General features: G+C 43.3%; 1 protein-coding gene across 1 annotated transcript in view; it reads right to left on the minus strand.

The window, feature by feature from the left end:
• LOC140719369 (glutamate receptor ionotropic, NMDA 2B-like) overlaps positions 1-25,948 on the minus strand; it is a 515,361-nt gene that overhangs the window by 326,582 nt on the left and 162,831 nt on the right. Inside the window, exon 4 of the mRNA XM_073033963.1 lies at positions 16,725-17,144. Coding sequence (XP_072890064.1) covers positions 16,725-17,132 — 408 coding nt within the window. The 5' untranslated portion in view covers positions 17,133-17,144. The remainder of the gene's footprint in view (positions 1-16,724; positions 17,145-25,948) is intronic.

The following is a 25,948-nucleotide window of genomic DNA, read 5'->3' on the forward strand; positions in this document are numbered from 1 at the left end:
TGACAAATGTTGGTGATAAGGAACCTGAATGTGATTCAGGTTAAGGGAGGAAATCTAGCATCCTTACCTGGTGTGGCTTAAATACGGCTCTTAACTGTCCTAAAAAACAGCCCAGCAAGTCTATCGGTTTAGGGTCCAACAGGGGATGGGCAATGGGGAAGCAGCATATGCTATTTTTTAATTTTTATACATTCTTTTTGCAATTTGTAGTAAATTTTTATGTTTTGCACTCTACTGCTTCTGCATAACAACAGATTTCAGTGATAATAATCCAGATTCTTATGAGTATATTCAGCAATTTTAGAAACACAGAAAACCTATAGCACAGTACGGCCCTTCGGCCCACAAAGTTGTGCCAAACATTTCCCTACCTTAGAAATTACTAGGCTTCCCCATAGCCCTCTATTTTTCTAAGCTCCATGTACCTATCCAAAAGTCTCTTAAAAGACCCTATCGTATCTGCCCCCACCATCGTTGCCGGCAGCCCATTCCACACACTCACCACTCTCTAAGTAAAAAACTTAACCCTAACATCTCCTCTATACCTACTCCCCAGCACCTTAAACCTGTGTCCTCTTGTGGCAACCATTTCAGCCCTGGGAAAAAGCCTCTGACTATCCACACAATCAATGCTTCTCATCATCTTATACACCTCTATCAGGTCACCTCTCATCCTCTCATCCTCCTTCACTCCAATGAGAAAAGACTGAGTTCACTCAACCTATTCCCATAAGGCATGCTCCCCAATCCAGGCAACATCCTTGTAAATTTCCTCTGCACACTTTCTATGGCTTCCACATCCATCCTGTAGTGAGCTGACCAGAACTGAGCAGTCTGACCATTGACATTCAACCATACACATGTATACCGCCAACCGAGACACCCCAGACCAAGGTGCACAATACAGTGGAAGTCATAGCGTAAGCAAACACACAGCGTGCACAAGAATTCCTGGAAGCATGGTTTTCTGCAAACGGACACATAGACCTCAACCCTATTTATGAGCCGATGAGGGCACAATTCCAGACCACAACGCTCAAAGTTCGCCACGCAGCCAATCAGCGATGAGATTTCCTCCCTACGTCACAACTGAGTTTCCGTAACGATGACCAATCAGCTGCTTGGTAAGTATGCAAAGGCCAAGCATTGGAAGGACGCACCACAAGTGACCAGCGCGCTGATGATGTCTCCTGGTACGGTGACAAAACGTTTGCAAGTAACTTGCCAAACTCGGGAGAACAACTCGACCCAACCAGATATAACTCACACACATAACACGGGAAGTAATATTACTGCACATAAATTAACAAGGTGCACATACTACACAAGTTCAAAGGTAAACACTACTACGCTATTGGCACTTCATGCATGATAGTGGCAGGGAGTTCAGTAGTCTCCTGGACCAGGGGTGGGAAGCTGTTTCCCGTTCTAAGATCCCTTGTCCTGATGCTACAATACCTCCTGCCTGATAGTGGGGGAGGGGGTCAGAGAGACTGCTGGACAGATGAGAGGGATCACTGGCTAAGCACCTGGGCATGAGGTGCTCCTGATGATTATCTCCAATGGGTGGAAGGGAGAGCCCAATGATCCTCTCAGCAGTCCTGGCAATCCTTTGTATGGATTTGTGGTCAGGTGCCTCGCAATCCCTGCACCAGCTGGTCAGAACACCTTCGATGGTGCTCCTATAAACTTGGGTTAGAATGGGGTGGGGAAGGGGAACTCGCCTCGTGGATGTCAAAAGAGCTAAATGAGCAGTTAAGGTTTGTGTGACAGTCCAAAGTGTTGGTTGGTCAGCGAACTGGTCACTGTAAACTGCCCCGGGATTAGACTAGGGTTAAATTGGGGTGGCATGGCTCGAAGAGCCAGATGGGCCCATTCCGAAGATTCGAACATTCAAAGTACATTTATTATCAAGGTCTGTATAAATTATACAACCTTGAGATTCATCTACTTACAGGCAGCCACAAAGCAAGAAACCTGAAAGAACCCGATTTTTAAAAAAGACCAACACACAATGGGCAAGCTAAGAGGGAAAAATACACACAAATCAAGCAAACAATTGAAGCGAACAACAGCATTCCGAACCAGATTGAGTCCTCAGACCCGAGCCCTGGAGCAGCCCGGCATTGGCCCAAAGACTCGATTATCAGTTCATCATATTAGCGGGCAAGGAGCACGGCAGCCGGGGCATCTTCATAGCCTCAGCGCCACGGAGAGAGGAGAGCGAGGGACGTTGCCTCTCGCCTCGGTTCCCGGCACCCTGTCTTTTCAGCGCTGTATCTCAGTAAAGAGAGAGTTGACACAGGGTGAGAAGAGGAGGCAAATACGGGGCTTCAATTTCAGTGTGAACTAACTAACTCCAATGGCTTGTCTGACTCAGAGCAAAACCAGTGACCATTTATCTAAATGTCTGTGGTCTGATGATGATTTGGTTTATCCAATATTATTTTTGAGTCATGATTAATGTGCTTAGAATGAATTTTATCCACAGTAGCAATTCCCATCGATACAAATTAAAGTGACTTCGGCTTCCTCTGTGTGTGATTTATATTTATCACACTTTTCAATAAAATATGTTAAAATCTTGTATTTTCATGTACAAATAAAAAGCATAGCTTAATGTTGCTTCATCAAGACTGATTGGGAGTGAAAAGATTTAAATCAAATATATTCCTGACTTTCTTTGTCCTCTAATGCATTTTTACAAAATAACAGAAGAGAAAAGGAGCTATAATTGGCCCTTCAAGTCTCCCCTGCCACTCAATACAATCATGGCTGGTCTATGCTTGCGTCAACACCTCTTCTGCATCAGTTCCCCATAACCCCACAATTGCTCAAACTTTCAAGTACTTATCTCCAACAAAAAGATGGCCAAAGATCTGGCTTCCATCAACTTCTCAAGACACAGAATTCAAGAGATTCACACCATCTGAGAAGCAATCACCACACACCTGAGTTCTAATTATTTTGCAACTATGGCCCCTTACTTACAATTCTCCCACAAGTGGAAAGATCTCATAATCTACTCTGTTAAACTCACTTTACATGTCTGAATAAGGTCATTGCCCACTATTTCCCTCCCCCCCCCCAATCTTCTAGCCGCCACAGAATATAGACCCAAACCTGTCCACACTCTCTTGATAGGACAAACCTCTTATCCCAAGATCTAGCCTGGTGAATCTCCTTTGGACTGACTCCATTATTATAAGGTGTCACCCAAAACTGTGCACAGTATTCCAGGTATAACTTCAACAATATCCCGCACAACTGTAACAAGAATTCCCTATTCTTAAACTCCAAACCCTTCTCAATAAAAGCAAATATGAAACATACCTTCTTAGTTCCTAATTGGGCTTGCCGACTATGCTTTTATGATTCATGCACTAGAGCACCTCAATCCCTTTGAACTCCACTCATTCACAGTTGCAATTTAGATAATAATCCACCTTTTGATTAGTCTAACCAAAATATATGACCTCACACTTCCCCTCGGGGTTTCCCAACCTGGGTTCCACAGAGCCCTTTGTTATGGTAAGGCTCTGTGGCATAAAACAGGTTGGGAACCCCCGCTTCCCCCAATAAAACTCATTTGCCTGGTTTTCACCCACTCACTTAGTCTATCCATATCCGCCTGTCTGTTGTAGAACAGATAGTGTAGCAGTAAGTCTAACACTACTATAGCATCAGTGACTGGGGTTCAATTCCACCGCTATCTGTAAGGAATTTGTATGGTTTCCTTCAGGCGTTCCAGCTTCCTGTACGTATAGCTAGGGTGCCTAAGACTTTTGCACTGTACTTTGTATGTTATGTCTTTCCAGTTAACAAATATCTACTGAGCTAATACAAAGCTAAATGCTCTTATTTCTGTTTCCCAACCATCTTCCTGTTTTATCAATATACAGTATTGTGCAAAAGTCTTAGGCACCCTCAGAATTTTACACAATACTATACAAGTTAGTTGGGTGGCAGGGTGGAGATACATCTCTACCAAAGGACTCTACCATACCCCCTTATATGCCACAGCTTTTGACATCATACTTCGTACTCTTTGGAAGATCGAGCTTGAAGGTAGAATATGGGGTCCACATCCATAGATTCCTCAAAGTTGCCAAGCAAGTTGACAGGATGGTTCAGGAGGTTTATGGTGAGTTGACCTTCATTAATCGGGGGATTGAATTCAAGAGCTGCAAGCTAACATTGCAGAATGCTGAAAGGCCTAGACAGAGTAGATGTAGAAATGGTGTTTCCAATGGCGTGAGAGTCTAGGACAAGAGGGCACAGCCTCAGGATAGAGGGGTGTCCATTCAAAACAGAGATGCGGAGAAATTCCTTTAACCAAAGGCAGGTGAATTTGTGGAATTTGTTGCCACATGCAGCTGTGGAGGGTGTATTTAAGGCGGAGATTGTTAGGTTCTTGATTGGACATGGCATCAAAGGTTACAGGGAGAAGGCCGGGAACTGGGGTTGAGGAGGAGAGAAAAAAGGATCAGCCATGATTGAATGGTGGAACAGACTCAATGGGCCAAATGGCATGATTCCACTCCTATGTCTTATGGTCTATAAAACTCTGGTTAGACCACACTTGGAATATTGTGTTCAGTTCTGGTTGCCTCATTATAGGAAGGACGTGGAAGCACTTGAGAGGGTACAGAGGAGATTTACCAGGATGCTGCCTGGATTAGAAAGGACATTTTATGAGGATAGATTGAGTGAGCTCAGGCTTTTCTCTTTGGAGACAACGTGGATGAGAGGTGACTTGATAGAGATGTGTAAGATTATAAGAGGATGGATAGAGTGGACGGCCAAACATTTTCCCCAGGGCGAAAGTAGCTAATATGAGGGGGCATAATCTTAAACTGATTTGAGAAGAGTACGGGGGGATGTCGGGGTAGGATTTTTTACACAGAAAGCAGTAAGCGCATTCTGCCACTGTTGGTGGTAGACACAGATATTTAGCAACATTTAAAGTAATCTTGTCTCTCCTCAGTTGTGTTATGACTTTCCAGATGTTCAGCTACTACATCTTAATAATAACCCTCTGCCTCTTTTACACAGGACCAAGAGGAGACCATTCAGCCCCTCATATTGGGAGCATCAAATCATGCATCTGATATACAGGAGTGGGACAGTTAGCTGTTCAGCTTTTTTTAACTAGGAACAAGAGACCCTGGAAGCCCTGCTATTTTCAAAGTCAAAGTAAGATTTATTATCGCAGTGCATATATTATCTTGAGATTCATTTTCTTGCAGGCATTTACAGGAAAATAAAGAAATACAACTTATGAAAAATAATACATAATCAAAACTGACAACCAACGTGCAAAAGAAGACAAACTGTGCAAAATTAAAAAATACTGAAAACATGAGCTGTAGAGTCCTTGAAAGAGAGTCTGTAGGTTGTGGGATCAGTTCAGAGTTACAGCGGAGTGAAGTTATCCACACCGGTTCAGGAGGCTGATGGTTAGAGGGTAATAACTGTTCTTGGACATACGCTTCAGGAGCCTGATGGATGCAGTCTGAACCTGGTGGTGTGGGACTTAAGGCTCCGATGATAATAGCGAGATGGTGGGGACAGTGGGGGGCTTCTTGATGATGGATGCTGCCTTCTTGTGGCAGCTCTCCTTGTAAGTGTGCTCAGTGGTGGGGAGGGCTTCACCTGTGATGGTGGACTGGGTTGTATCCAGCATTTTCTGTAGACTTCTCCACTCCCGAGCATTGGAGTTTCATTACTAGGTGTTTCTACATATGTTGGCCTTTTGTTCTTCTCAATCAGGGGTTCCCAACCTTTTTTATATGCTATGGATCAATACCAGGAAGCAAGGGGTCTGTAATAGTAGAGGTCAGGACTTTGGAAGGAGCTGTTCATGTCACATCAGTCAATCACTGCGGCCCAGGCCAATTATCTGCTGGCTGTTGTCTTAATTGCCCTCAGCATTGCTCACTTCAGAGAAACAGCTGAGATTAATACCTGAATGAGTCAGAGCGACTGGAGAGGCTGTGATTTTCGTAGAGTTTTACACAGTCCTGGGCGCGTGAGGCACAGCCTGGAGGGATCCTGAGGCAAGGTTCCCGAGAGTGAAGGTGACCCTGGGTGTCTGCTTGCTATACGGGGTTCGGCGCCGCTCCCAGAACCCTCACCTCTGCTCCGATGTATCGATACTGCAGGCTACGCATAGATTTCAGATTCATATTTGATTTATCACACGTACAGTGAAATGTGCCCAGAAGACTGTAAGGGATAGGGACATAATTAGGCCATTCGGCCCATTAAGTCTGCCCTGTCATTCCATCATGGCTGATTTATTATGCCCCTCAACCCCATTCTCCTGCCTTCTCCACATAACCTTTGATGCCATTTCTAATCAAGAACCTATCAACCTCCACTTTAAGTATGCCTAACGACTTGGTCTCCACAGCCGTCTGTGGCAATGAATTCCACAGGTTCACCATACTCTGCCTGAAGAAATTCCTCCTCCTCTCTGTTCTAAAGAGACATCCTGTATTCTGAATCTGTGCCCTCTCGTCCCAGACTCCCCAACTACAGGAAGCATCCCCTCCACGTCCATTCTATCTAGGCCTTTCAATATTCAATAGGTCTCAGTCAGATCTCCCCTCATTCTTCTAAACTCTAGTGAGCACAGACCCAGAGCCATTAAAATCTCCTCATATATTAACTCCTTCATTCCTGGGATCATTCTTGTGAACCTCTTCTGGACCCTCTCCAATGCCAGCACATCTTTTCTTGGATAAGGGGCCCAAAACTGTTCCCAATACTCCATGTGCAGTCTGACGAATGCTTTATAAAGCCTCAGCACTACATCCTTGTTTCTGTGTTCTAATCCTCTCAAAATGAATGCAAATATTGCAGTTGCTTTCCCTGTCACTGACTCAACCTGCAAGTTAACCTTTAGGGAATCCTGGATAAGGAATCCCAAGTTCCTTTGCACCTCTGATTTCTGAATTTGCTCCCTGTGTAGAAAATAATCTACACCTTTATTCCTTCTATCAAAAAACATGACCATATGCTTCCCTACACTGCAAGGTTATATGCCATCTCGATTGCAGTTATGCTGTCTTTAACTTCCCTCGTCAGCCACCATTATCTCATCCTCCCCTTAGAATACTGCTTCCTTGTGGCATATCTGTCCAATGCCTTCTCAATTGCTCCCAGAAACTTCAGCCATTATTATTCTGCTGTCATCCCTACTAGTGTTCCCTTGCAATCAACTTTGGCCAGCTCCTCTCTCGTGCCTCTGTAGTTCCTTTTAGTAATACTGATACATCTGATTTTAGCCTCTCCCTCTCAAATTGCAGGATGAATTCTATCATATTACAATCGCTTCTCCCCTAAGGGTTCCTTTATTTTAAGCTCCCTAATACGAAGGTAAAGGAACTCTTAGGAGGCAGTGATTATAATATGATAGAGTTCACCCTGAGGTTTGAAAAGGAAAAGCTAGTAAACGACCAACACACCCAAGGTTTTCAACATGGCATGCCCACAGTGCTCAGCAGAATGACACATAACAAAACAGAACGTAACAGCAACAAAGCAACAACAGCGAAACAAACCTTGTCCCTTCCTCCCTACCAATGCAGATACACAGCCCTCTAACCCCAAGACAGGCCATCTGTAGCCTCCAGCCTCCAGCCTCCAGCAGACTTGTGGATTCACAAACATTGGGACCCAGTGTCCCCAGATGACTCGCAGAGGTTTGCTGACCCAGAGTCCAGCCGTCTGGCCTCGACCTCTAGACTTCCAATGGAACTTCATACTTTGTTCCAGACCTCCAATTGACTTTTGGTCTTCAATCTATATGTCTGATTGACGTTCAGACTTTGATCTGGACTTCCAATTGACCTTTGGTCTTCGATCCAGACTTTAAATCATATTTCAGGCTTCGATCTTCAGTATTGACCCAGAACTCACAGGTGATGATGAATGACATTGAATGCCCAAGTTGATACTGATTCTGTTATGGCTATTATTCCATTATGGACTTATTGAGTATGACCACGAGAAAATGAATCTCAGGATTGTATATGCTGACATGTATGTACTTTGTTAATAAATTTACTTATAACTTTGAACGAGGAATCTGAATGAGGGCCTGACCTTGAGGCCTCAAATGGAGACTCGCCAATGACAAGACCCCAAAATTAGGCCTCGAACTCTGTTGTCACCAGTTACAGGACCCTGAACATTCTCTCTGTCCTGCTGGCCCAACGTCTGACCACTCCCTTACCAGTTGCCTTCAACTCCGGCCGGTCCTCTAATTCCCCCACAGCCTTGCCCCTGACTCCTAATTCCCCTCTCTGTCCCCAAATCCAACCCTATGAACCTAAAAAAACTCTAAAAAAATTGTAAAAAAAACTTTTTTTAAAAATTCCACCATTACTGCTTGTAGTTGTTGAAACAGACTAGTGTTTAACAAAGACATCCACTTGGACGGTTTTGAATTTATGGAGACACAAGAAACTGCAAATGCTGGAATCCAGAGTAACACACGAAGAGCTGGTGGGTCAGGCGGCATCTGTGGAGGGAGTGGATGGTTGATGTTTTGAGATTTGACTCTTCAGACGCCAGGCCTGGCTTTGGAAATGGGTTGGCTAGCTGGAGGGTGATGCACCATCAATAACTCACTCTGAGACGTAAGAAGCGAGATATTGGCTTTTATTGACTGGAAGAATGAACAACACTACATCCTGGAGAATGAGGCCGGGCATCAGGCCTCAATCGCCTTTATACAGGGGTCTGTGGGAGGAGCCACAGGAGCAGTCCAGACAGGTATATGTAGTTCACCACAGAGGGTCAGTTAACTTTCAATTATTTTTGGCTTTCTTAGCAAATTTCTACAGATGTACTGTGGGGAGCATTCTGACTCGTTTCATCACTGTCTGGGACGGAGGGGCCACACTGCCCGGGATCGGAAAAAGCTGCGAAGTATGGTAAACTCAGCCAGCTCCATCTGGGCCACTAGCCTCCCCAACATCAAAGACACCTTTAAAAGGTGATAGCTCAAAAAAGTGGCATCCATCATGAAAGATGCCCTCTTCTCATTGCTACCATCGGGGAGGTGGTTCAGGAGCCTGAAGGCACACACTTCAGGAACGGCTTCTTCCCCTCTACCATCTGTTCAATGCACAACTAACCAATGAACGTGACCTCACTACTTTGATCTCATTTTCAAGATCAATTTATTTTTTACATACTCTGATTGTAACTTATTGTAAGGTTTTATGCCTGCACTGTACTGCTGCTGCAAAGCAACACATTTTATGCCAGTGATAATAAAACTCATTCCGATTCTGATTAACATTTTAAATGATTTCTAAGTGTTCAATGCCTTCATTTATTTATATTAATTACTTTCTTTATCTGACTAGTTTTTAGATGGCCCTGATAATCAGAGACATTTAAAAACTGTAAAGATCGCTGATAGCTTTAACAGGTGGCAGAGACCCACCACCAGCGATACCTTCTGTCTAAGCCCAGAACACCTCCTAAGGCTTCGCTGCTGTTTGGACGACACCATCTGGCTCTGGGGTGCAGACAGCCAGAAAGACTGTCCTTCCACATTGAGTCCTCGGCCTCAATACCTTATTGTGCAACCGGATCTTCAATTTCTTCACTCGCAGACCCCAGTCAGTTCGGATTGACGACATCTCCTCTATGACCTCCATCAGCACAAGAGCACCACAAGGCTGTGTGATTAGCCCCCTGTTCCACTCACTTTACATGTGACGACTGTGCTGCTAAGTGCAGCCCCTGTGCCACATTCACGTTGGCTGATGACGCCACTGTTACAGGCTGAATCAAAGGCGGTGAGGAATCAGCATATATGAGGGAAACTGAAAATCTGGCTGAGTTGTGCCACGACGACAACCTCTCACCCAATGTCAGCGAGACCAAGGAACTGATTGATTTCAGGAGAGGGAAACCAGAGGTCCCTCAGCCAGTCCTCATCAGGGGATCAGGGAGTGCAGAGTAGGTTCACGAGGTTGATACCCGGGATGACAGGACTGTCATACGTTGAAAGATTGGAGCGACTGGGCTTGTATACACTGGAATTTAGAAGGATGAGAGGGGATCTGATTGAAACATATAAGATTATTAAGGGACTGGACACGCTAGAGGCAGGAAACATTTTCCCGATGTTGGGGGAGTCCAGAACCAGAGGCCACAGTTTAAGAATAAGGGGTAGGCCATTTAGAACAGAGTTGAGGAAAAACTTTTGCACCCAGAGAGTTGTGGATCTATGGAATGCTCTGCCTCAGAAGGCAGTGGAGGCCAATTCTCTGGATGCTTTCAAGAAAGAGTTAGATAGAGCTCTTAAAGATAGCAGAGTCAAGGGATATGGGGAGAAGGCAGGAACGGGGTACTGATTGTGCATGATCAGTCATGATCACATTGAGTGGCAGTGCTGGCTCAAAGGGTCCTGGCTCTTTGATAGGTGCTGGCTCCTGCACCTATTGTCTATTGTCTATCAGAGGTGGGGAGGGCTAGTGACTTTAAATTCCTCAGTGTTATCATTTCAGAGGACCTGCCCTGGGCCCAGCACATAAGTGCAATCATGAAGAAGGCACGGCAGTGATGCTACTTCCTTAGGAGTTTGCGAAAGTTCTGCATGTCATCTAAAACTTTGACAAACTTCTATAGATGTGGAGAGGAGAGTACATTGACTGGCTGCATCACGGCCTGGTATGGAAGCACCAATGCCCTCAAACAGAAAATCCTACAGAAAGTAGTGGATATCATCATGGGTAAAGCCCTCCCCATCACTGAGGACATCTACATGGGGCATTGTTACAGGAAAGGAGCATCCATCATAAAGGAACCCCACCTTGAAGAGTTTGTGCTCTCTTCTTACTGCTGCAAATAGGAAGAAGGTACAGGAGGCTCAAGGCTCACCACCAGGTTCGGGAACAGTTATTACCCCTCAACCATCAGGCTTCACTCAACTTTACTTGCCCCATCACTGAACTTTTCCCACAATCTATGGAGTCATTTTCAAGGGTTCTTCATCTCATGTTCTTGATATTTATTGTTTTTTTTTTTCTCAGCTCAAGCTAGTAAAACCTGAGGTAGGGGCATAGCCAAGTACACTCATTCTCAATTGCTAGGAACTTCCAGACTACTTTAGTGGAGTTTAATATTGTGGCTTTCTGAAGATTTACATAAATATTGTTGTGTAAACCTAATTGCTTAATGCAATTATGTAATGACTTTGGGATAATACCAGTTGTAGATATTACCATCGGGACGATGTATACCCTGTTCATGTTCCATAGTCTTTCAATTTCCTCTTTTAATTCAGCATATTTCTGGTGTTTTTCACTCAGTGATTTCTGTAAGTTATGTGTGTATGGAATGGCGATATCTATTAAGTAAGTTGTTCATGCCTGTTTATCCTGTAATATTATATCCAGATGGTTATTATTGATTGTCCCATCTGTAATAATGGATCAGTCATAATATAATTTGTGGGACTCTGATTATAAAACTGGATCATGCTTGTGTATATTACTATATGGAGTCATTTATGACTTCGTATTTTAAAGCAAGATTTTGGAGAATTATGTTTGATTGTGCCTGTGTAAGTAATCAGATTGAGTTAAACTGCTGCCGGACCCTGCAACGTGTTGGGATTGTTTCTGGTTTCTCTTTGCATTTTCTGCATTTACCGTCTTGAATTTGCTGGTCTCTTATGATGTATTTTTCATCATTTCTTTGTGTTAGCCACCTGGTTCTATATTGCCAAAAGGAAACCCCTCTGTTTCTGGGAACAGGTCTCCAACTCTGAGCCGGTCATTTGACGCTTCCTTGTCAACATCTGGTCTGTTCAGACCATGGGGATGTCTTCCATGGAGGGTCATGCTCTTCCATTGGTTCACTTCTCCTTCTATAGTGATAATTTCTTCATTTTTCTGGGCTGTGTTTTCATTTAAGTTTAGCGGTGCGGACTTCTCATCGGGATTACATATGCCCACCCGGAGTGCTGAGTTCTGTTTTTATTGATGAAGGTATATATTGAAGTTCATTGTGTAAATTTTTAATGTCTTGTTATCCCTCTTCCTCCTTCTGTCCTCGTTAGTGTTAATATAAGTGTGTTCAAGTGTACATAGTGTTTTCTAGAATCTGTCATTTCAATTTTTATTTTTCTTTGTAAATTTTCCAGACTGGTTTTCAGACCATATTATGCCAAAACAAAACTACATTAATATGGGTAGTGCAGAAACGTTTATTGCCTTTGTTCTATTTGGCATATTTTCTTAAGCCTTGAAGTAAACTCTTGTAGAAAGTTTTCCTTTTATTGCATTGTGATCTATTTTCTCTGCTTTTTGGTATTCCAGATATGTTTCATTCCATCCATCGGTTGTATTGCATCCTGCTGCTCTGTTTTATATTCAATTAGCTCTATCGCACCTTTCTTTATGTTTAATGTTCTGCACTTATCTAGTCCAAAGTTCATGTTTATATCTCTGGAAAATAGCCCTACTATTTGAATTAATTGTTTTCACTTTACTGATGAAGGAGCGTATAATTTCAAATCGTCCACCTATAGAAGGTGAGTCAAGGTATAAGTTGTTTGGTTGTCTCTGATTTGATACCCTATTTTCATCAGTTTCAGTAGAGAGCAGGTTTAAAGCTCGACAAAACCATAGTGGGGTTAGAGAGTCGCCCTAAAAAATGCCTCAGTTTAGTTTAATAACCATGGTTGTTCTTTTTTGGTTGTTAATAGATAGGGTGATTACAGTAGCCAATGCTTCATCAGATGTTGCAGGAATTTAACAAGTATTTGGTGTAGTTCATATATATTAAGAGCTTCTATTAACCATGAGTGTGAGACAGAATCAAATGTTTTCTGGTAGTCAATGTAGCAGCACGAAAGATTTCTGTTTTTCCACCGGGCTTGATTTAGAATTATGGAATCTATTATCAGATGTTCTTTACATCCTTTCATACCCTCAAGGCATCCTTTCTGCTCTTCTGCGAGTATATTGTGGTTATCGAAGTGAGTGGTGATTAGTTGCTACACTTTTATATATAGTTTGTAAACAAGTAATAGGAAGATATTTTGAAGGGTCATTTATGATTTCCCCTTTAGGTAAGAGATGTGGTTTAGCTTCTGTTAGAACATCAGGTGCGTCTTCAGGATTTTTAAGAAAATTGTTGAGATCTATTAATGTGTATATATTAATACATACAGTATATTAATATATATAATATCATTATTATTATTTCTAATTTTTTTCTTTCTCTCTGTATTTGCACAGTTTGGTACTTTTTACACATTGGTTGTCCGCCCTATTGGTGCACTCGTTCATTGACTCTATTGTGATCATTTGATTTATTGAGCGGGCCAGCAAGAAAATGAATTTCAGGATAGTAGAACACCCAAAATACTGGAGGAACTCAGCAGGCCAGGCAGCATCTATGGAAAAGAGCAAACGGTCGATATTTCAGGCCGAAACCCTTCGGCAGGAGAGTATGCGGATATTTCTCGGTATAGTATATGGCGACATAAATGTACTTCGATACTAAATTTACTTTGAACTTTAAATTTTGAACATAGGGCCCAGCTGAGCATCAAGGGATAGGGAGCACAAGCTGCGACTCTGGGCACCGTGCTTGGCCCAGCTCAATCTATCCCATTGTGCGGTCGCAAATAATTTAATCAGTTAGGTAGTTATGTCAGTCCAATCAGTTGGCACATCATCACCTCGGGAGGAAATCCATAACACGAAAGATCCTGCAGATATCGGAAATCCAGAGTAACACACTCTCATCAGGGAGGAGGCTACGTAGCATCCACATCAGGGCCACCAGACTCAAAAACAGTCGCTTCCCCCAAGCAGTAAAGCTGGTCAGCACCTCCACTCCTCCACACCCCCGACCACCACTGCTTTGCCATCTCTTGACAGTTACCTTTTGTACCAACACTCTTGTACCCAGCGTTACCTATGTGCATACAATCAATTTTACGTACATAAGTGATCTTATGTATTTATATTTACTGTGTTTTTTATTATTCTGTTCTTTATCTTACTGTGGGGTTTTTGTGCTGCATTAGGTCCAGAGTAGCTCATTCCCCTTTACACTTGTGTACTGGAAATGACATTAAACAATCTTGTCTCTTGAATCTTGAATTTAAAAAGCTGGAGGAACTTAGCAGGTCAGGCAGCATCAATGGAGAGGAATAAGAGTTGATGTTTTGGGCCAAGACCTTCTGACCTTCCTCTCCATAGACGTGGCGTGACCTTTTGAGTTCTTCCAGCATTTAGTGGATGTAACCCCCAGCACTCAGTGGAAGGGTACCTCTCTCTGCTGGCTTAAAAAAAACTGTGTGTCTGAGTCTCGGATCATTCAGCAAAACTCATCAATGTGCCCATGAAGATGTCTACTGGGGATAGTCCCATTCGTCTGCAATTGGCCTATATCCTTCAAAAATTTTGCTGTCTAGCTTTCTCTGGCCTTATCTGGCAGCTCGTTCCATATACCCCCTCCTCCCTACCCTGCTTGAGTGAAAAAGCTTCATCTCAGGTCCCTTTATGTATTTTATTTTATTTTATTTTATTTAGGGATACAGCACAGAGCTATTATCATCATGAGAGATCCCCACCACCCAGGCCATGTCTTTTTCTCACTGGTGCCATCAGGTAGAAGGTACAAGAGCCTCAGGACTCACACCACCAGCTTTAAGAACAGTTACTACCTCTCAACCATCAGGCTCTTGAACAAAAGGGGATGACTACACTCACTTTCCCGTCCATTGAGATGTTCCCACAACCAATGATCTCACTTTAAGGACTCTTTATCTCATGTTCTAGTTATTTATTGCTATTTATTTATATTTGCATTTGCACAGTTTGTTGTCTTCTACACTCTGGTTGATCTTTCATTGATCCTGTTATAGTTACTATTCTACAGAGTTGCCAAGTATGCCTGCGGGAGAATGAATCTTAAGGTTGTATATGGTGACATATATGTACTCCGATAATAAAATTTACTTTGAACTTTGAACTTTGAGTAGGCCCTTCAAGCTGTACTGCCATAGCAACACACAACAACTCCTATTTAACCCTAAACTAATCACAGGACCATTTACAATAACCAATTAACCTTAACTGGTATGACTTTGTACTGTGGGAGGAAACCAGAGACCCCGGAGGAAAGCTACACATTCCATGGGGAAGGTGCACACAGACTCCTTATAGAGGACGCTGGAATTGAACTCTGATCTCTGGAACACGCTGAGCTCTAATAGTGTTATGCTAACAACTACAGTACTGTAGTTTTAGACTGTGCTTCAGGGTAAAACAAAAGTTCAAGGTTTAAACAAAAGGTTTAAATCAAGGTTTAAGATTGAAGTTTACTAGTCACGAGTCTATCGAAACATCTGGTAAAATCCATCATTTGTGTAAACAGCCTATGCACCTGTGGACATACTGGGAGCATCACACAAGTGTCAACACACATTCCAGCACCAACATAGCACGCTCACAGAACACAACAAGCAATAGACAACAATGGCAAAATCAAGCCCCCTTCCCCAAACAAATACAGTCCCCTAATCCCAGGCTCCAGCACATGTGAATTCAGGCCTGGAGACAATAGACTTCAACCTCCCCAGTGAATTAAAATCTTTCAGTTACAGTAACATCACTGAACCTTTCTCTGCACCCTTTCGAGTTTTATGTCATCCTAGAATCACAGAGCAAAGTGAGGCCCATTCTGTTCATTACACAGTGAACTGATGATGCTTGTTGCATCCTCCAGAACAACTTATCATCTGTCCTTCTCAAGGATACAGCCATTTTCTAAACTTTTTCACATCTGCAAGCCAAATACCTGAGCAATCACATTGTCAGTTTCACCAGTGTCACGATCGTGGCGGGGGGTTCTTCACCAACGACAATGAGACGACCTACAGAGAGGAGGTACAAGTGCCCACGTCCTGATGCCAAGCAAATAACCTCTTCCTCGATGCCAACAAGGCAAAGGAGATGGTTATTGCCCGCAGGAAAACCCACACCACCTTTATATCGGCGGCTCAGCAGTGGAAACTACAAGAAGGTTCAAACCCCTGGGAGTGCCCATCTCGTACAACGTCTCACGGTGCCGGAACAAGTCCTCCACAGCCGAGGAAGCTCATCGACCCTGTACTTCCTGGGGAAGGCAGAAAAGAGCTGGGCTCCGCGCATCGACAATCGTGACCTTCTGCGGACGCACAGTGGAGGGCGTCCGAACATGCCACGTCACTGTGTGGAGTGAAAACTGCATTGCAGCAGGCAGGAAGGCACCTACAACAGGTAGACAAAACTTCCCAACAACGTTGCAAGAGCCATATATGCAAAAAGGAGCCAGAGAAAAAAAAGGTCAGCAATATTATGAAGGCCACCCACCTTGCTTATGGACTGTTTGTCCCACGGCCCATCAAGGAAGAGGCTACACAGCATACACACCAGGGCAATAAGACTCAAAAAGGAACTTCCCTCAGGTCACCAGGCTGATTAACACCTCCACCCTCTAACTCACTCCATCACCAATACATCTGCATTATTAAATGTCAGTGTATGTACATACAATCAATGTACATAACAGTTACTTGTAGATTGTGTTTTATAGGATTGCTTATTCCATCCAATCCTGGGATGGGTATCAACAGAAAGTATCCAGACTTTTCCACCAATCATAGCACAAACAGGGAAAGAACCAGTTCTTACCTTGTCTGCCATAATCATCGAAGAACCACCGTGTATTCCAAGAATTGGGATCATAGTCTGAGCGGAAATAAAATCCAAAATTTCTGCAATGGACTCGTGATCGGTGTCGTCACCAAACACCACGCCGTGCATCTTCATCCCGGACATGAGGTCGCACACGCGTGTGATGATGCTCTTGGGGTCGGTCTCGTTGACCGTGACCTGTACCACGTTGGGGTCAATGGGCAAGTGTTGGAAATCATCTTTGTTCAGAACGTCTTTGATGTCCATCTCGCAGGATGTGCCTCCGAGGATCACGGCAATGTTCAGGGTGGGGTTGCTCTTCAGGATTCCTTTCGCCCAAACCACATGAGACACGAGAATTAATAAAACCTTCAGGAATTGCAAGCCCATGTGCCTCATCTTCATTGAATTTATTCCCTGCAATAGAGAATCCAGGTGTTAAAACACAGTAAACAGCATTTCTCAAACACAAAGCAAACATGCAAGATTAAATGACTTGTCAAATGAAGAGCATTTGATGGCTCTGGGCCTGTATTAACTAGAATTCAGAAGATTGACGGTGACCTAATTTAAACCTATTGAAGGCCTTGATAGAGTAGATGTTTCCTATGGTGGGGGAGTCTAAGACCAGAGGACACAGCCTCAGAATAGAGGGGCCTCCTTTTAGAATGGAGATGAGGAGGAATTTTTTAGCCAGAGGGTCGTAAATCTATGGAATTCTTTGCCACAGGCAGCTGAGGAGGCCAAGTCTTTACGTATATTTAAGACAAAGGTGGATAGATTCTTGATTGGTCAGGGCACAAAGGGATATGAGGAGAAAGCAGGAGATTGGGGCTGAGAGGAAAATGGATCCGCCATGATGAAATGGCAGAGCAGACTCGGTGAGACAAATTGCCTAATTCTGCTCCTGTATCTCATGGTCAGGACAGGTTGAATGGCTGATTTTTCCCTGTGGACTTATTGACATGCACTCAGTCCACTCAGTTCAATAATGAACTGAAACATTATTAGGTACACCTGTACACCTGCTTGTCCATGTAAATATCTAATCAGCCAATCATATGGCAGCAACTCAATGCATAAAAGCATGCAGACATGGTCCAAAGGTTCAGTTGTTGTTCAGACCAAACATCAGAATGGGGAAGAAATTTGATCGAAGTGACTTTGACTGTGGAATGATTGTTGGTGCCAGATGGGGTGGTTTGAGTATCTCAGAAACTGCTGATATCCCGGGATGTTCATGCACAACAGCCTCTAGAGTTTCACCAGCGGTGCAAAAAGCAGAAAGAAACATGCAGTGAGCGGCAGGTGAAAATGCCTTGTTAATGAGCGAGATCAGAGGAGAACGGCCAGACTGGTTCGAGCTGACAGGAAGGCGACAGTAACTCAAATAACCACACGTTGCAACAGTGGTGTGAAGAAGACCATCTACAGTTGCACAACACGTCGAATTTTGAAGCGGATAGGCTACGGCAGCAGCAGACCATGAACATATACTCAGTGGCCACTTCATTGCATACGGGAGGTACCTAATATAGTGACCGCTGAGTAACTGCCTTCATGACTTCAGACGTATTCCAATACTTGATGCTTGCTGTTGTATGTATACATTATATGAATGTATAAGTTCAAAGTACATTTTTGTCACCATTACAACCCTGAGATTTGTTTTCCTGCAGACAATCACCCTGACACTGGACAGACACTCTGCAGTGATGGCACCGAGCAATTGACAGTTGCCGACCCTCTCCACTGATGAGGACTGGCACTTGGAGATCCTGCTCCTGAAGTCAATAATCATCTCCTTGGTCTTGCTGACGTTGAGTGAGAGGGTGTTGTTGTGGCACCACTCAGCCAGATTTCCAATCTCCCTCCTGTGTGCTGATTCATCACCACCTTTGAGTCAGCCCATGACAGTGGTGTCATCAGCAGACTTTAATATGGTATTGGGACAAGCGAGCGGAGCAGGGGGCTAAGCCCTAATTACTCCTAAACTGAGGAAGGAGTCAGACTGAGTTTTACCCCTTCATCTACAGATGTGCGCTCGAGAGTATAATGGCTGGCTACATCACAGCCTGGTACGGAAACATCAATGCCCTTAAACAGAAAATCCTACAAAAAGTAGTGGATATGGCCCAGTTCATCATGGGTAAAGCTCTCCACACCACTGAGCACATCTACATGGAGTGTTGTCAGAAGAAAGCAGCATCCATCACCAAGGGCCCCCTCCATCCAGGCCATGCTCTCTTCTCACTGCTGCCATCAGGAAGAAGGTATAAGAGCCTCAGGTCTCATACCAACAGATTCAGGAACAGTTATTAGCCCTCAACCATGATAACTTCATTTAAGTTCACTTGCATCTTGCATGCCATCTTGGACAATGACTCCCATCCACTCCATAATGTACTGGTTAGGCACAGGAGTACATTCAGCCAGAGACTCGTTCCACCGAGATGTAACACTGAGCGGCATAGGAAGTCATTCCTACCTGTGGCCATCAAACTTTACAACTCCTCCCTCGGAGTGTCAGACACCCTGAGCCAATAGGCTGGTCCTGGACTTATTTCCACTTGGCATGATTAACTTATTATTATTTAATTATTTATGGTTTTATATTGCTATATTTCTTCACTATTCTTGGTGCGGCTGTAATGAAACCCAATTTCCCTCGGGATCAATAAAGTATGTCTGTCTGTCTGTCTATTAACCCATCATTGAAATGTTCCCACAAGCTACGGACTCACTCTCATGGACTTTTCATCTCACCTTCTCAATATTTATTGCTTATTTATTTATTTATTATTATTCTTTATTTCTTTTTGTATTTGCAAGGTTTGTTGTCTTTTGAAGACTTGTCCACCCTTTTGTTGTGGTCTTTCATTTATTCTATTACAGGTATTGGATTTATTGAGTATGCCTGCAAGAAAATGAATCTCAGGGTTGTAAGTGGTGACATTTAAATACTTTGATAATAAACTTACTCTGAACTTTGAACTTTGGGAGACACACTGGATATGGAAAGCATTAAGGACACTGGTAAACCAGATATAGGTTTAGCAGTAAGCAGTAGTTTTGTGGTCACCGTTGCAGAGATTATCTCTTTTACTAGTTCAATATTTGTACCTTAATTTAATTTCCCCTCATGCACTTGCAGGGAATTCAAGCTCTTATCTCGGGATCAATAGTCCTGTAATGTTACAATATAACTCTACCTTTTGCTGTCACTGGTGTGCATTAAACTGCCCACATGAAGCAACCGAGGCAAAATAATTCTTAAAAATAACTACACTACATTGTACCTGGTGTAATGATACTCCAATAATCCTCCATCTGGTTGTTAAGAAATCCCCAAGGTTCAGTATGTCTCACTAGGTTTCGTTTCCATCAGCACTCCCTTTAAAGCTCCTAAGGCCTCATTTTTTTAAACATATCAAAGTCCTGGAAAAGAACCTGGTGTTTTCCCGGTGTATATGACACATAAATTCTTCTCGGGCTTTCAGCCAGGTCCAGGTGTCAAGCTCAACTAATGTTTTAATGACAAACTCTGCCATCTTTATCAGGAATGATGTCTCGGCATAACTAGTCTGGTAGCGGATATACCCAACTCCTGTCTTCCATCCACCTGATTGGTTAGTTCTTAAACAGGAGAGCGGACACCTGATTGGTTGAGGACTAACCAATCAGGTGGATGGAAGGCGGAAGTTGAGTATATATATATCCGGACGAGACACGTCCAGGTATCATCCCTGATGAAAACAGCAGAGTTTGTCCTCGAAACATCAGTTAAGAGCAACACCTGGACCTGGCTGGAAGCCCAAGAAGAGTTATTTCTTATTTTCTACACTCATTTTAAACTAAACCCCTTACACTACCGTGTAATACGTAAATAACAGCAAACTAAACTTGATGAGATATTAATAGAAGCAATACTAAATGGTATGGAAAATCTGTCATCTAAATGCCAAAAGTTCAAGACAAACTTTGCAAGATATTATTTATTTATTGAGATAGAGCATGGAGTAAGCCCTTCCAGTTCTTTGAGCAATGCCACTCAACAAATCCCCCTATTTAACCCTAGCCTAATCATGGGCCAACTTACAATGACCAATTAATCTACCAACTAGTACATCTTTTGGACTGTGGGAGGAAACCGGGACACCCGGAGGAAACGCACACAGTCACGAGGAAAAGTGGCCTGAATTGCTGGTACTGTAAGGCACTGTGCTAATCACCATGCTACCATGCCGCCTCGTATCTGAGAAAGGACAAGCTGGCATTGAGAGGACTAGAATACAAAAGCAAGGTTGCAATACTGAGGGTGTGTAAGGCATTCGGCAGACCTCACTCAGAGTACTGCGAGCAGTTTTGGACCTCTGCTGGCATTGGAGAGGGTCCAGAGGTGGGGCATGAGACTGATCCCAGAAATGAAAGGGTATGAGGAGTGTGTGATGGCTCTGGGCCTGTACTCACTGGAGTTTAGAGGACTGAGGGGTGGAGGATCTCACTGAAAGCTATTGAGTATTTAAAGGTCTGGATAGGGTGGACATGGAGAGGATGTGGGGTAGTCTAGGACCAATACATTGGCTATAACAGTATTTAATATGCAGGCAAATTATTTCTTGATTAGTCAAAGTTTATGAAGAGAAGGCAGAAAGATGGGGTTGAGAGAGAACATAAATCAGCCATGATGGAATGGTGGAACAGACTTAATGCTAAATGGCTAAATTCTTCTCCTGTTTCTGATGATCTTATACCATCTTCGGCAGTCTCCCAGATCAAATAGGATAATCCACTGAAGATCTGTGGATTCTGAGGTAGGAGGTGCCAATAGGTAGGCATATAAGTAATTTGTGCACCCCTTCCACTGTTAACACTAGGCCATCTTAAATGCTTCATCCACACTTGCAGCAGCCATAAGCCACTCATCCCCTGGAATCAGCAGAGATGTTGCAATTCTTCCAAGGAGGCATTCAACACATCCTCGAATCAGCTGCCCAGCATAATCCTCGCAGATTTGATTTGACCCAAAAGAAGCATTTAACTGTATATTTTGATGTACGTGTGACAAATAAAGGAATCTTTTTAAATTCATACGTGCTCCAGCAACAACTAATCCTGCTGTCCAAACACTTCTGACCTCGATCCCTGATGCTGAAGTCCAATGCTAACCCTTCAACACTGTAAGAAAACTAATGGCATGTTGGCCTTCATAACAAGGGGAGTTGAGTATAGGAGCAAAGAGGTCCTTCTGCTGTTGTACAGGGCCCTGGTGAGACCACACCTGGAGTATTGTGTTCAGTTTTGGTCTCCAAATTTGAGGAAGGACATTCTTGCTATTGAGGGAGTGCAGCGTAGGTTCACGAGGTTGATTCCCGGGATGGTGGGACTGTCATATGTTGAAAGATTGGAGCGACTAGGCTTGTATACACTGGAATTTAGAAGGATGAGAGGGGATCTGATTGAAACATATAAGATTATTAAGGAATTGGACATGCTAGAGGCAGGAAACATGTTCCCGATGTAGGGGGAGTCCAGAACCAGAGGCCACAGTTTAAGAATAAGGGGTAGGCCATTTAGAACAGAGTTGAGGAAAAACTTTTTCACCCAGAGAGTTGTGGATCTATGGGATGCTCTGCCTCAGAAGGCAGTGGAGACCAATTCTCTGGATGCTTTCAAGAAAGAGTTAGATAGAGCTCTTAAAGATAGCAGAGTCAAGGGATGTGGGGAGAAGGCAGGAATGGGTTACTGATTGTGGATGAGCAGCCATGATCACATTGAATAGCGGTGCTGGCTCAAAGGGCCGAATGGCCTACTCCTGCACCTATTGTCTATTGTCTGACCCAGAGCCCTGATCCCTCTACACATGTCTGATGCTAACTGTTTCTCAGTCCCCAGAGTTTCTGTTTTCCCTCTCTGCTCCGCCCAATTACTCCACACCCGCTCCCCACTCCATGCTCAACAGCCTAAAGGAGTTCAAGTTTAATTATCATTCAATACAGCCAAGCAAAACTACGTTCCTCTGGTCCCAAGGTGCAACACACCTTATCAACAGCGCATAGCACAAAATGCACATAAGGTTGTTCTGGAAAAACATACATTCACAAAATAAAAAAAGGTAATATAGCCCAAGCCCCTGAATGGCAGTGTCCACGGGGCAAACACTGGAGGCAGCACTAAGTACCTGCAGGAAATAATTCCCTCCAGAAGCTGCACAACAGTGGAAGAAATTTCTTCATATTCCAGAGGATGTTTGTCCTATACAGTATTTACCTCAGATGTGATACAATATTGTAATAGAATGCTTCACAAAGTTCAAATTAAATATATTATTAAAGTACAGTATATGTCACCACATACAACCCTGAGATTCATTTTCTTGTGGGCATTCACAGTAAATACAAGAAACACAATAGAGCCAATGAAAGACAGCACCCAACAGGACAAACAATGATGTGCAAAGACAAAAAGAGAAAAAATAAATAATAATAATAATAATAATTAATTAAGCAATAAATATCAAGAACATGAGATGAAGAGTCCATGAAAGTGAGTCAAGATGTTGTGGGAGTGGTTCAGTGATGGGGTGAATGAAGTTATCCTCTCTAGTTCTAGAGCTCGATGGTTGAGGAGTAAGATCTGTCTTTCTGTGTCGGACAGAGTGGGAAAGGAGCCTGTTTCACTGTTGTTGTTTTATTTTGCTGCTGTTGCAGTTTGTGATGTTCTGCTGAGCATTGTGGGCACACAATGGTGGGGCTGGCATGTGTGTGTCGACACTTGCAGGCTGCCCCCAGTACGTCTTGGCGCTGTTGGTTGCTAAGGCAAACAACACATTTCACTTGCACGTTAACATATGCACGCACTAACTAAATCTGATTGGGAATCGGAACCAATCTAACAATGCTGTTGCTTCACAGCCTGAATGCACAGTACAATATGAACCTTAAATTTACCATCTCATGCAGCTTCAAAAGACATACTACACTTCAAAAGCCATTGCTCCACACAGACTTAAATTACTCTGTGAGAACTCACTTCTGATAGAAGCTAGGGATTTTACATTTACACCATCAGACAAAGGAGCAGAATCAGGCCATTCAGACCGTCGAGTCCGCTCTGCCATTCCATCATTTCTAATTTATTATCCCTCTCAACCCTAGTCTCCTGCCCTCTCCAATGATTTAGCCACTGATCGTGGTGTAACAGCATATCCAACAAACATCAGGCAATTCATAAGCTTCCCAGATAAGATTGAAGTGTTTTTTTTTAACACTTTCCATTCTCACTGATGCCAATACAATGTTATCTCACATATATCGCTCTCTTGCATTTGTAATGAAATTAGATTCATTGTCTGGCAGGAAACAATGGAAGTAACAGGATGAATTTTCACACACACACACACACACACACACACACACACACACACACACACACACACACACACACACACACACACACACACACACACACACACACACACACACACACACACACACACACACACACACACACACTGAGGGCAATGTAAATGATACTGTAACATTGAGAATCTGCACCGTTCCTCTCTAATCCTATATTTGTAGGTAAAAGACAACAAACTGTGAACAATCCTTTCCAGCGAAGATGACTGCTCAATTTTAATCATAATTTATCAATTGCAAGAAATAAACGTTATCCATCACAATAAGAGATTTTTAAAAGGTGCGTGTCCCGCTAAAGATAATCAGAAAGCCGTACACCAGTGATCACTCTCTGCAGTCCTGACAGTGGCATAATATATGCCTTCATTACAGAGTTCCTCCTTCCTGACATGTTCAGAATGAGAAAGAGCACTGATGGATTGGTGCCACAACACTCTGCTTTAACAGTGTTTAATGCAGCACCATTTGCCTCAGTGGTACTCCTGTGCCTTTCTGTCAGAAGTCTGAAGTAATCTTGAACCACGAATTAACGCCATAGGAATAAGACGCTCGTCTCAAAACACAAATGGAGAGGATTCAGAATCAGGTTTAATATCACTGACGGACGTCGTGAAATTTATTGATTTGAGGCAGCAGTGCATTGCAAAACATTTTTTTAAATTATAAATGATAAAAAGAAATTTAAAAATTAAGTTGAGTCCTGCAAAAAGAGAGCAAGTAGTGTTCGCGGGTTTATGGTCCATTCATAAATCTGACAGCGGAGAGGAAAAAGCTGTTCTTGAAACATTGAATGTGTGTCTTCAGGCTCCTATACCTCCCTCTGATGGTAGTAATGAGAAGAGGGTGATGGGGTCCTCAATGATGGATGCCAACTTGTTGAGGCATCGCCTTTTGAAGATGTCCTCGGTGTAGGGGAGGCTAGTGCCCATGATGGAGTGGAATGAGTTTACAACTTTCTGCAGCTTTTCTGATCCTGTGCTGTGACCCCTCAATACCAGATGGTGATGCAGCCAGTTAGAATTTATTTATTTATGGGGATACAGCGCAGAATAGGTCCTTCCAGCCCTTCGAGCCATGCCATGCAGCAATTTTATCCTATCCTAATCACGGGACAATTTACAATGATAAATTAACCGACCAGCTGGTTCGTCTTTGGACTGTGGGAGGAAACCGGAGTGCCTGGAGGAAACCCACGCGGTCACAGAGAGAACATAGGAACTGCTTACAGGCAGTGACAGGAATTGAGCTGTGTTGGCTGGAGTCAGGGCTTTGTGCTTTGGCTCTTGGTAGGGTCACCCTTGCCAAACAGGTCAAAGGGTAGAGGCCAGACTAAGAGTGGTCCACCAGGTCCTCCAGCTTCGGAGGTTCAACCCTGACTGGTCAAAAAAAATTTGTTACGGAAACAGCAATGAAGAATCCTGCATCTGAGTGTGACGGTATTCCTGAGTCGCCACCCGGGACTTGCAACACTGACAGTAGTGAAAACTGACAGGAAGCTAGTGACACGATGAAGGAAGCCCTGAACACCACCAGAGATGGAGGACCTTCATTGCTGCCCGAAACGTCAGTGGCATAAGAGGCAATAAGTAAATAAGTCAGTCACCTTATGTACAGACACTCCTGTGCCTAGCATCATTTTATGGATGCACGATCATTCTATGTATATAATGTACTAATATTTAATATGTTTTATCATTATTATTGTGTTCTTAAACTTTTGTGTCTTTTTGTGCTTCTTTTGTTCCCCTTTACACTTGTGTACAGGAAATTACATTAAGCAATCTTTAATCTCAAATCTTG

Source organism: Hemitrygon akajei, chromosome 31 (genome assembly GCF_048418815.1).
Source record: "Hemitrygon akajei chromosome 31, sHemAka1.3, whole genome shotgun sequence".
NCBI lineage: Eukaryota > Metazoa > Chordata > Chondrichthyes > Myliobatiformes > Dasyatidae > Hemitrygon > Hemitrygon akajei.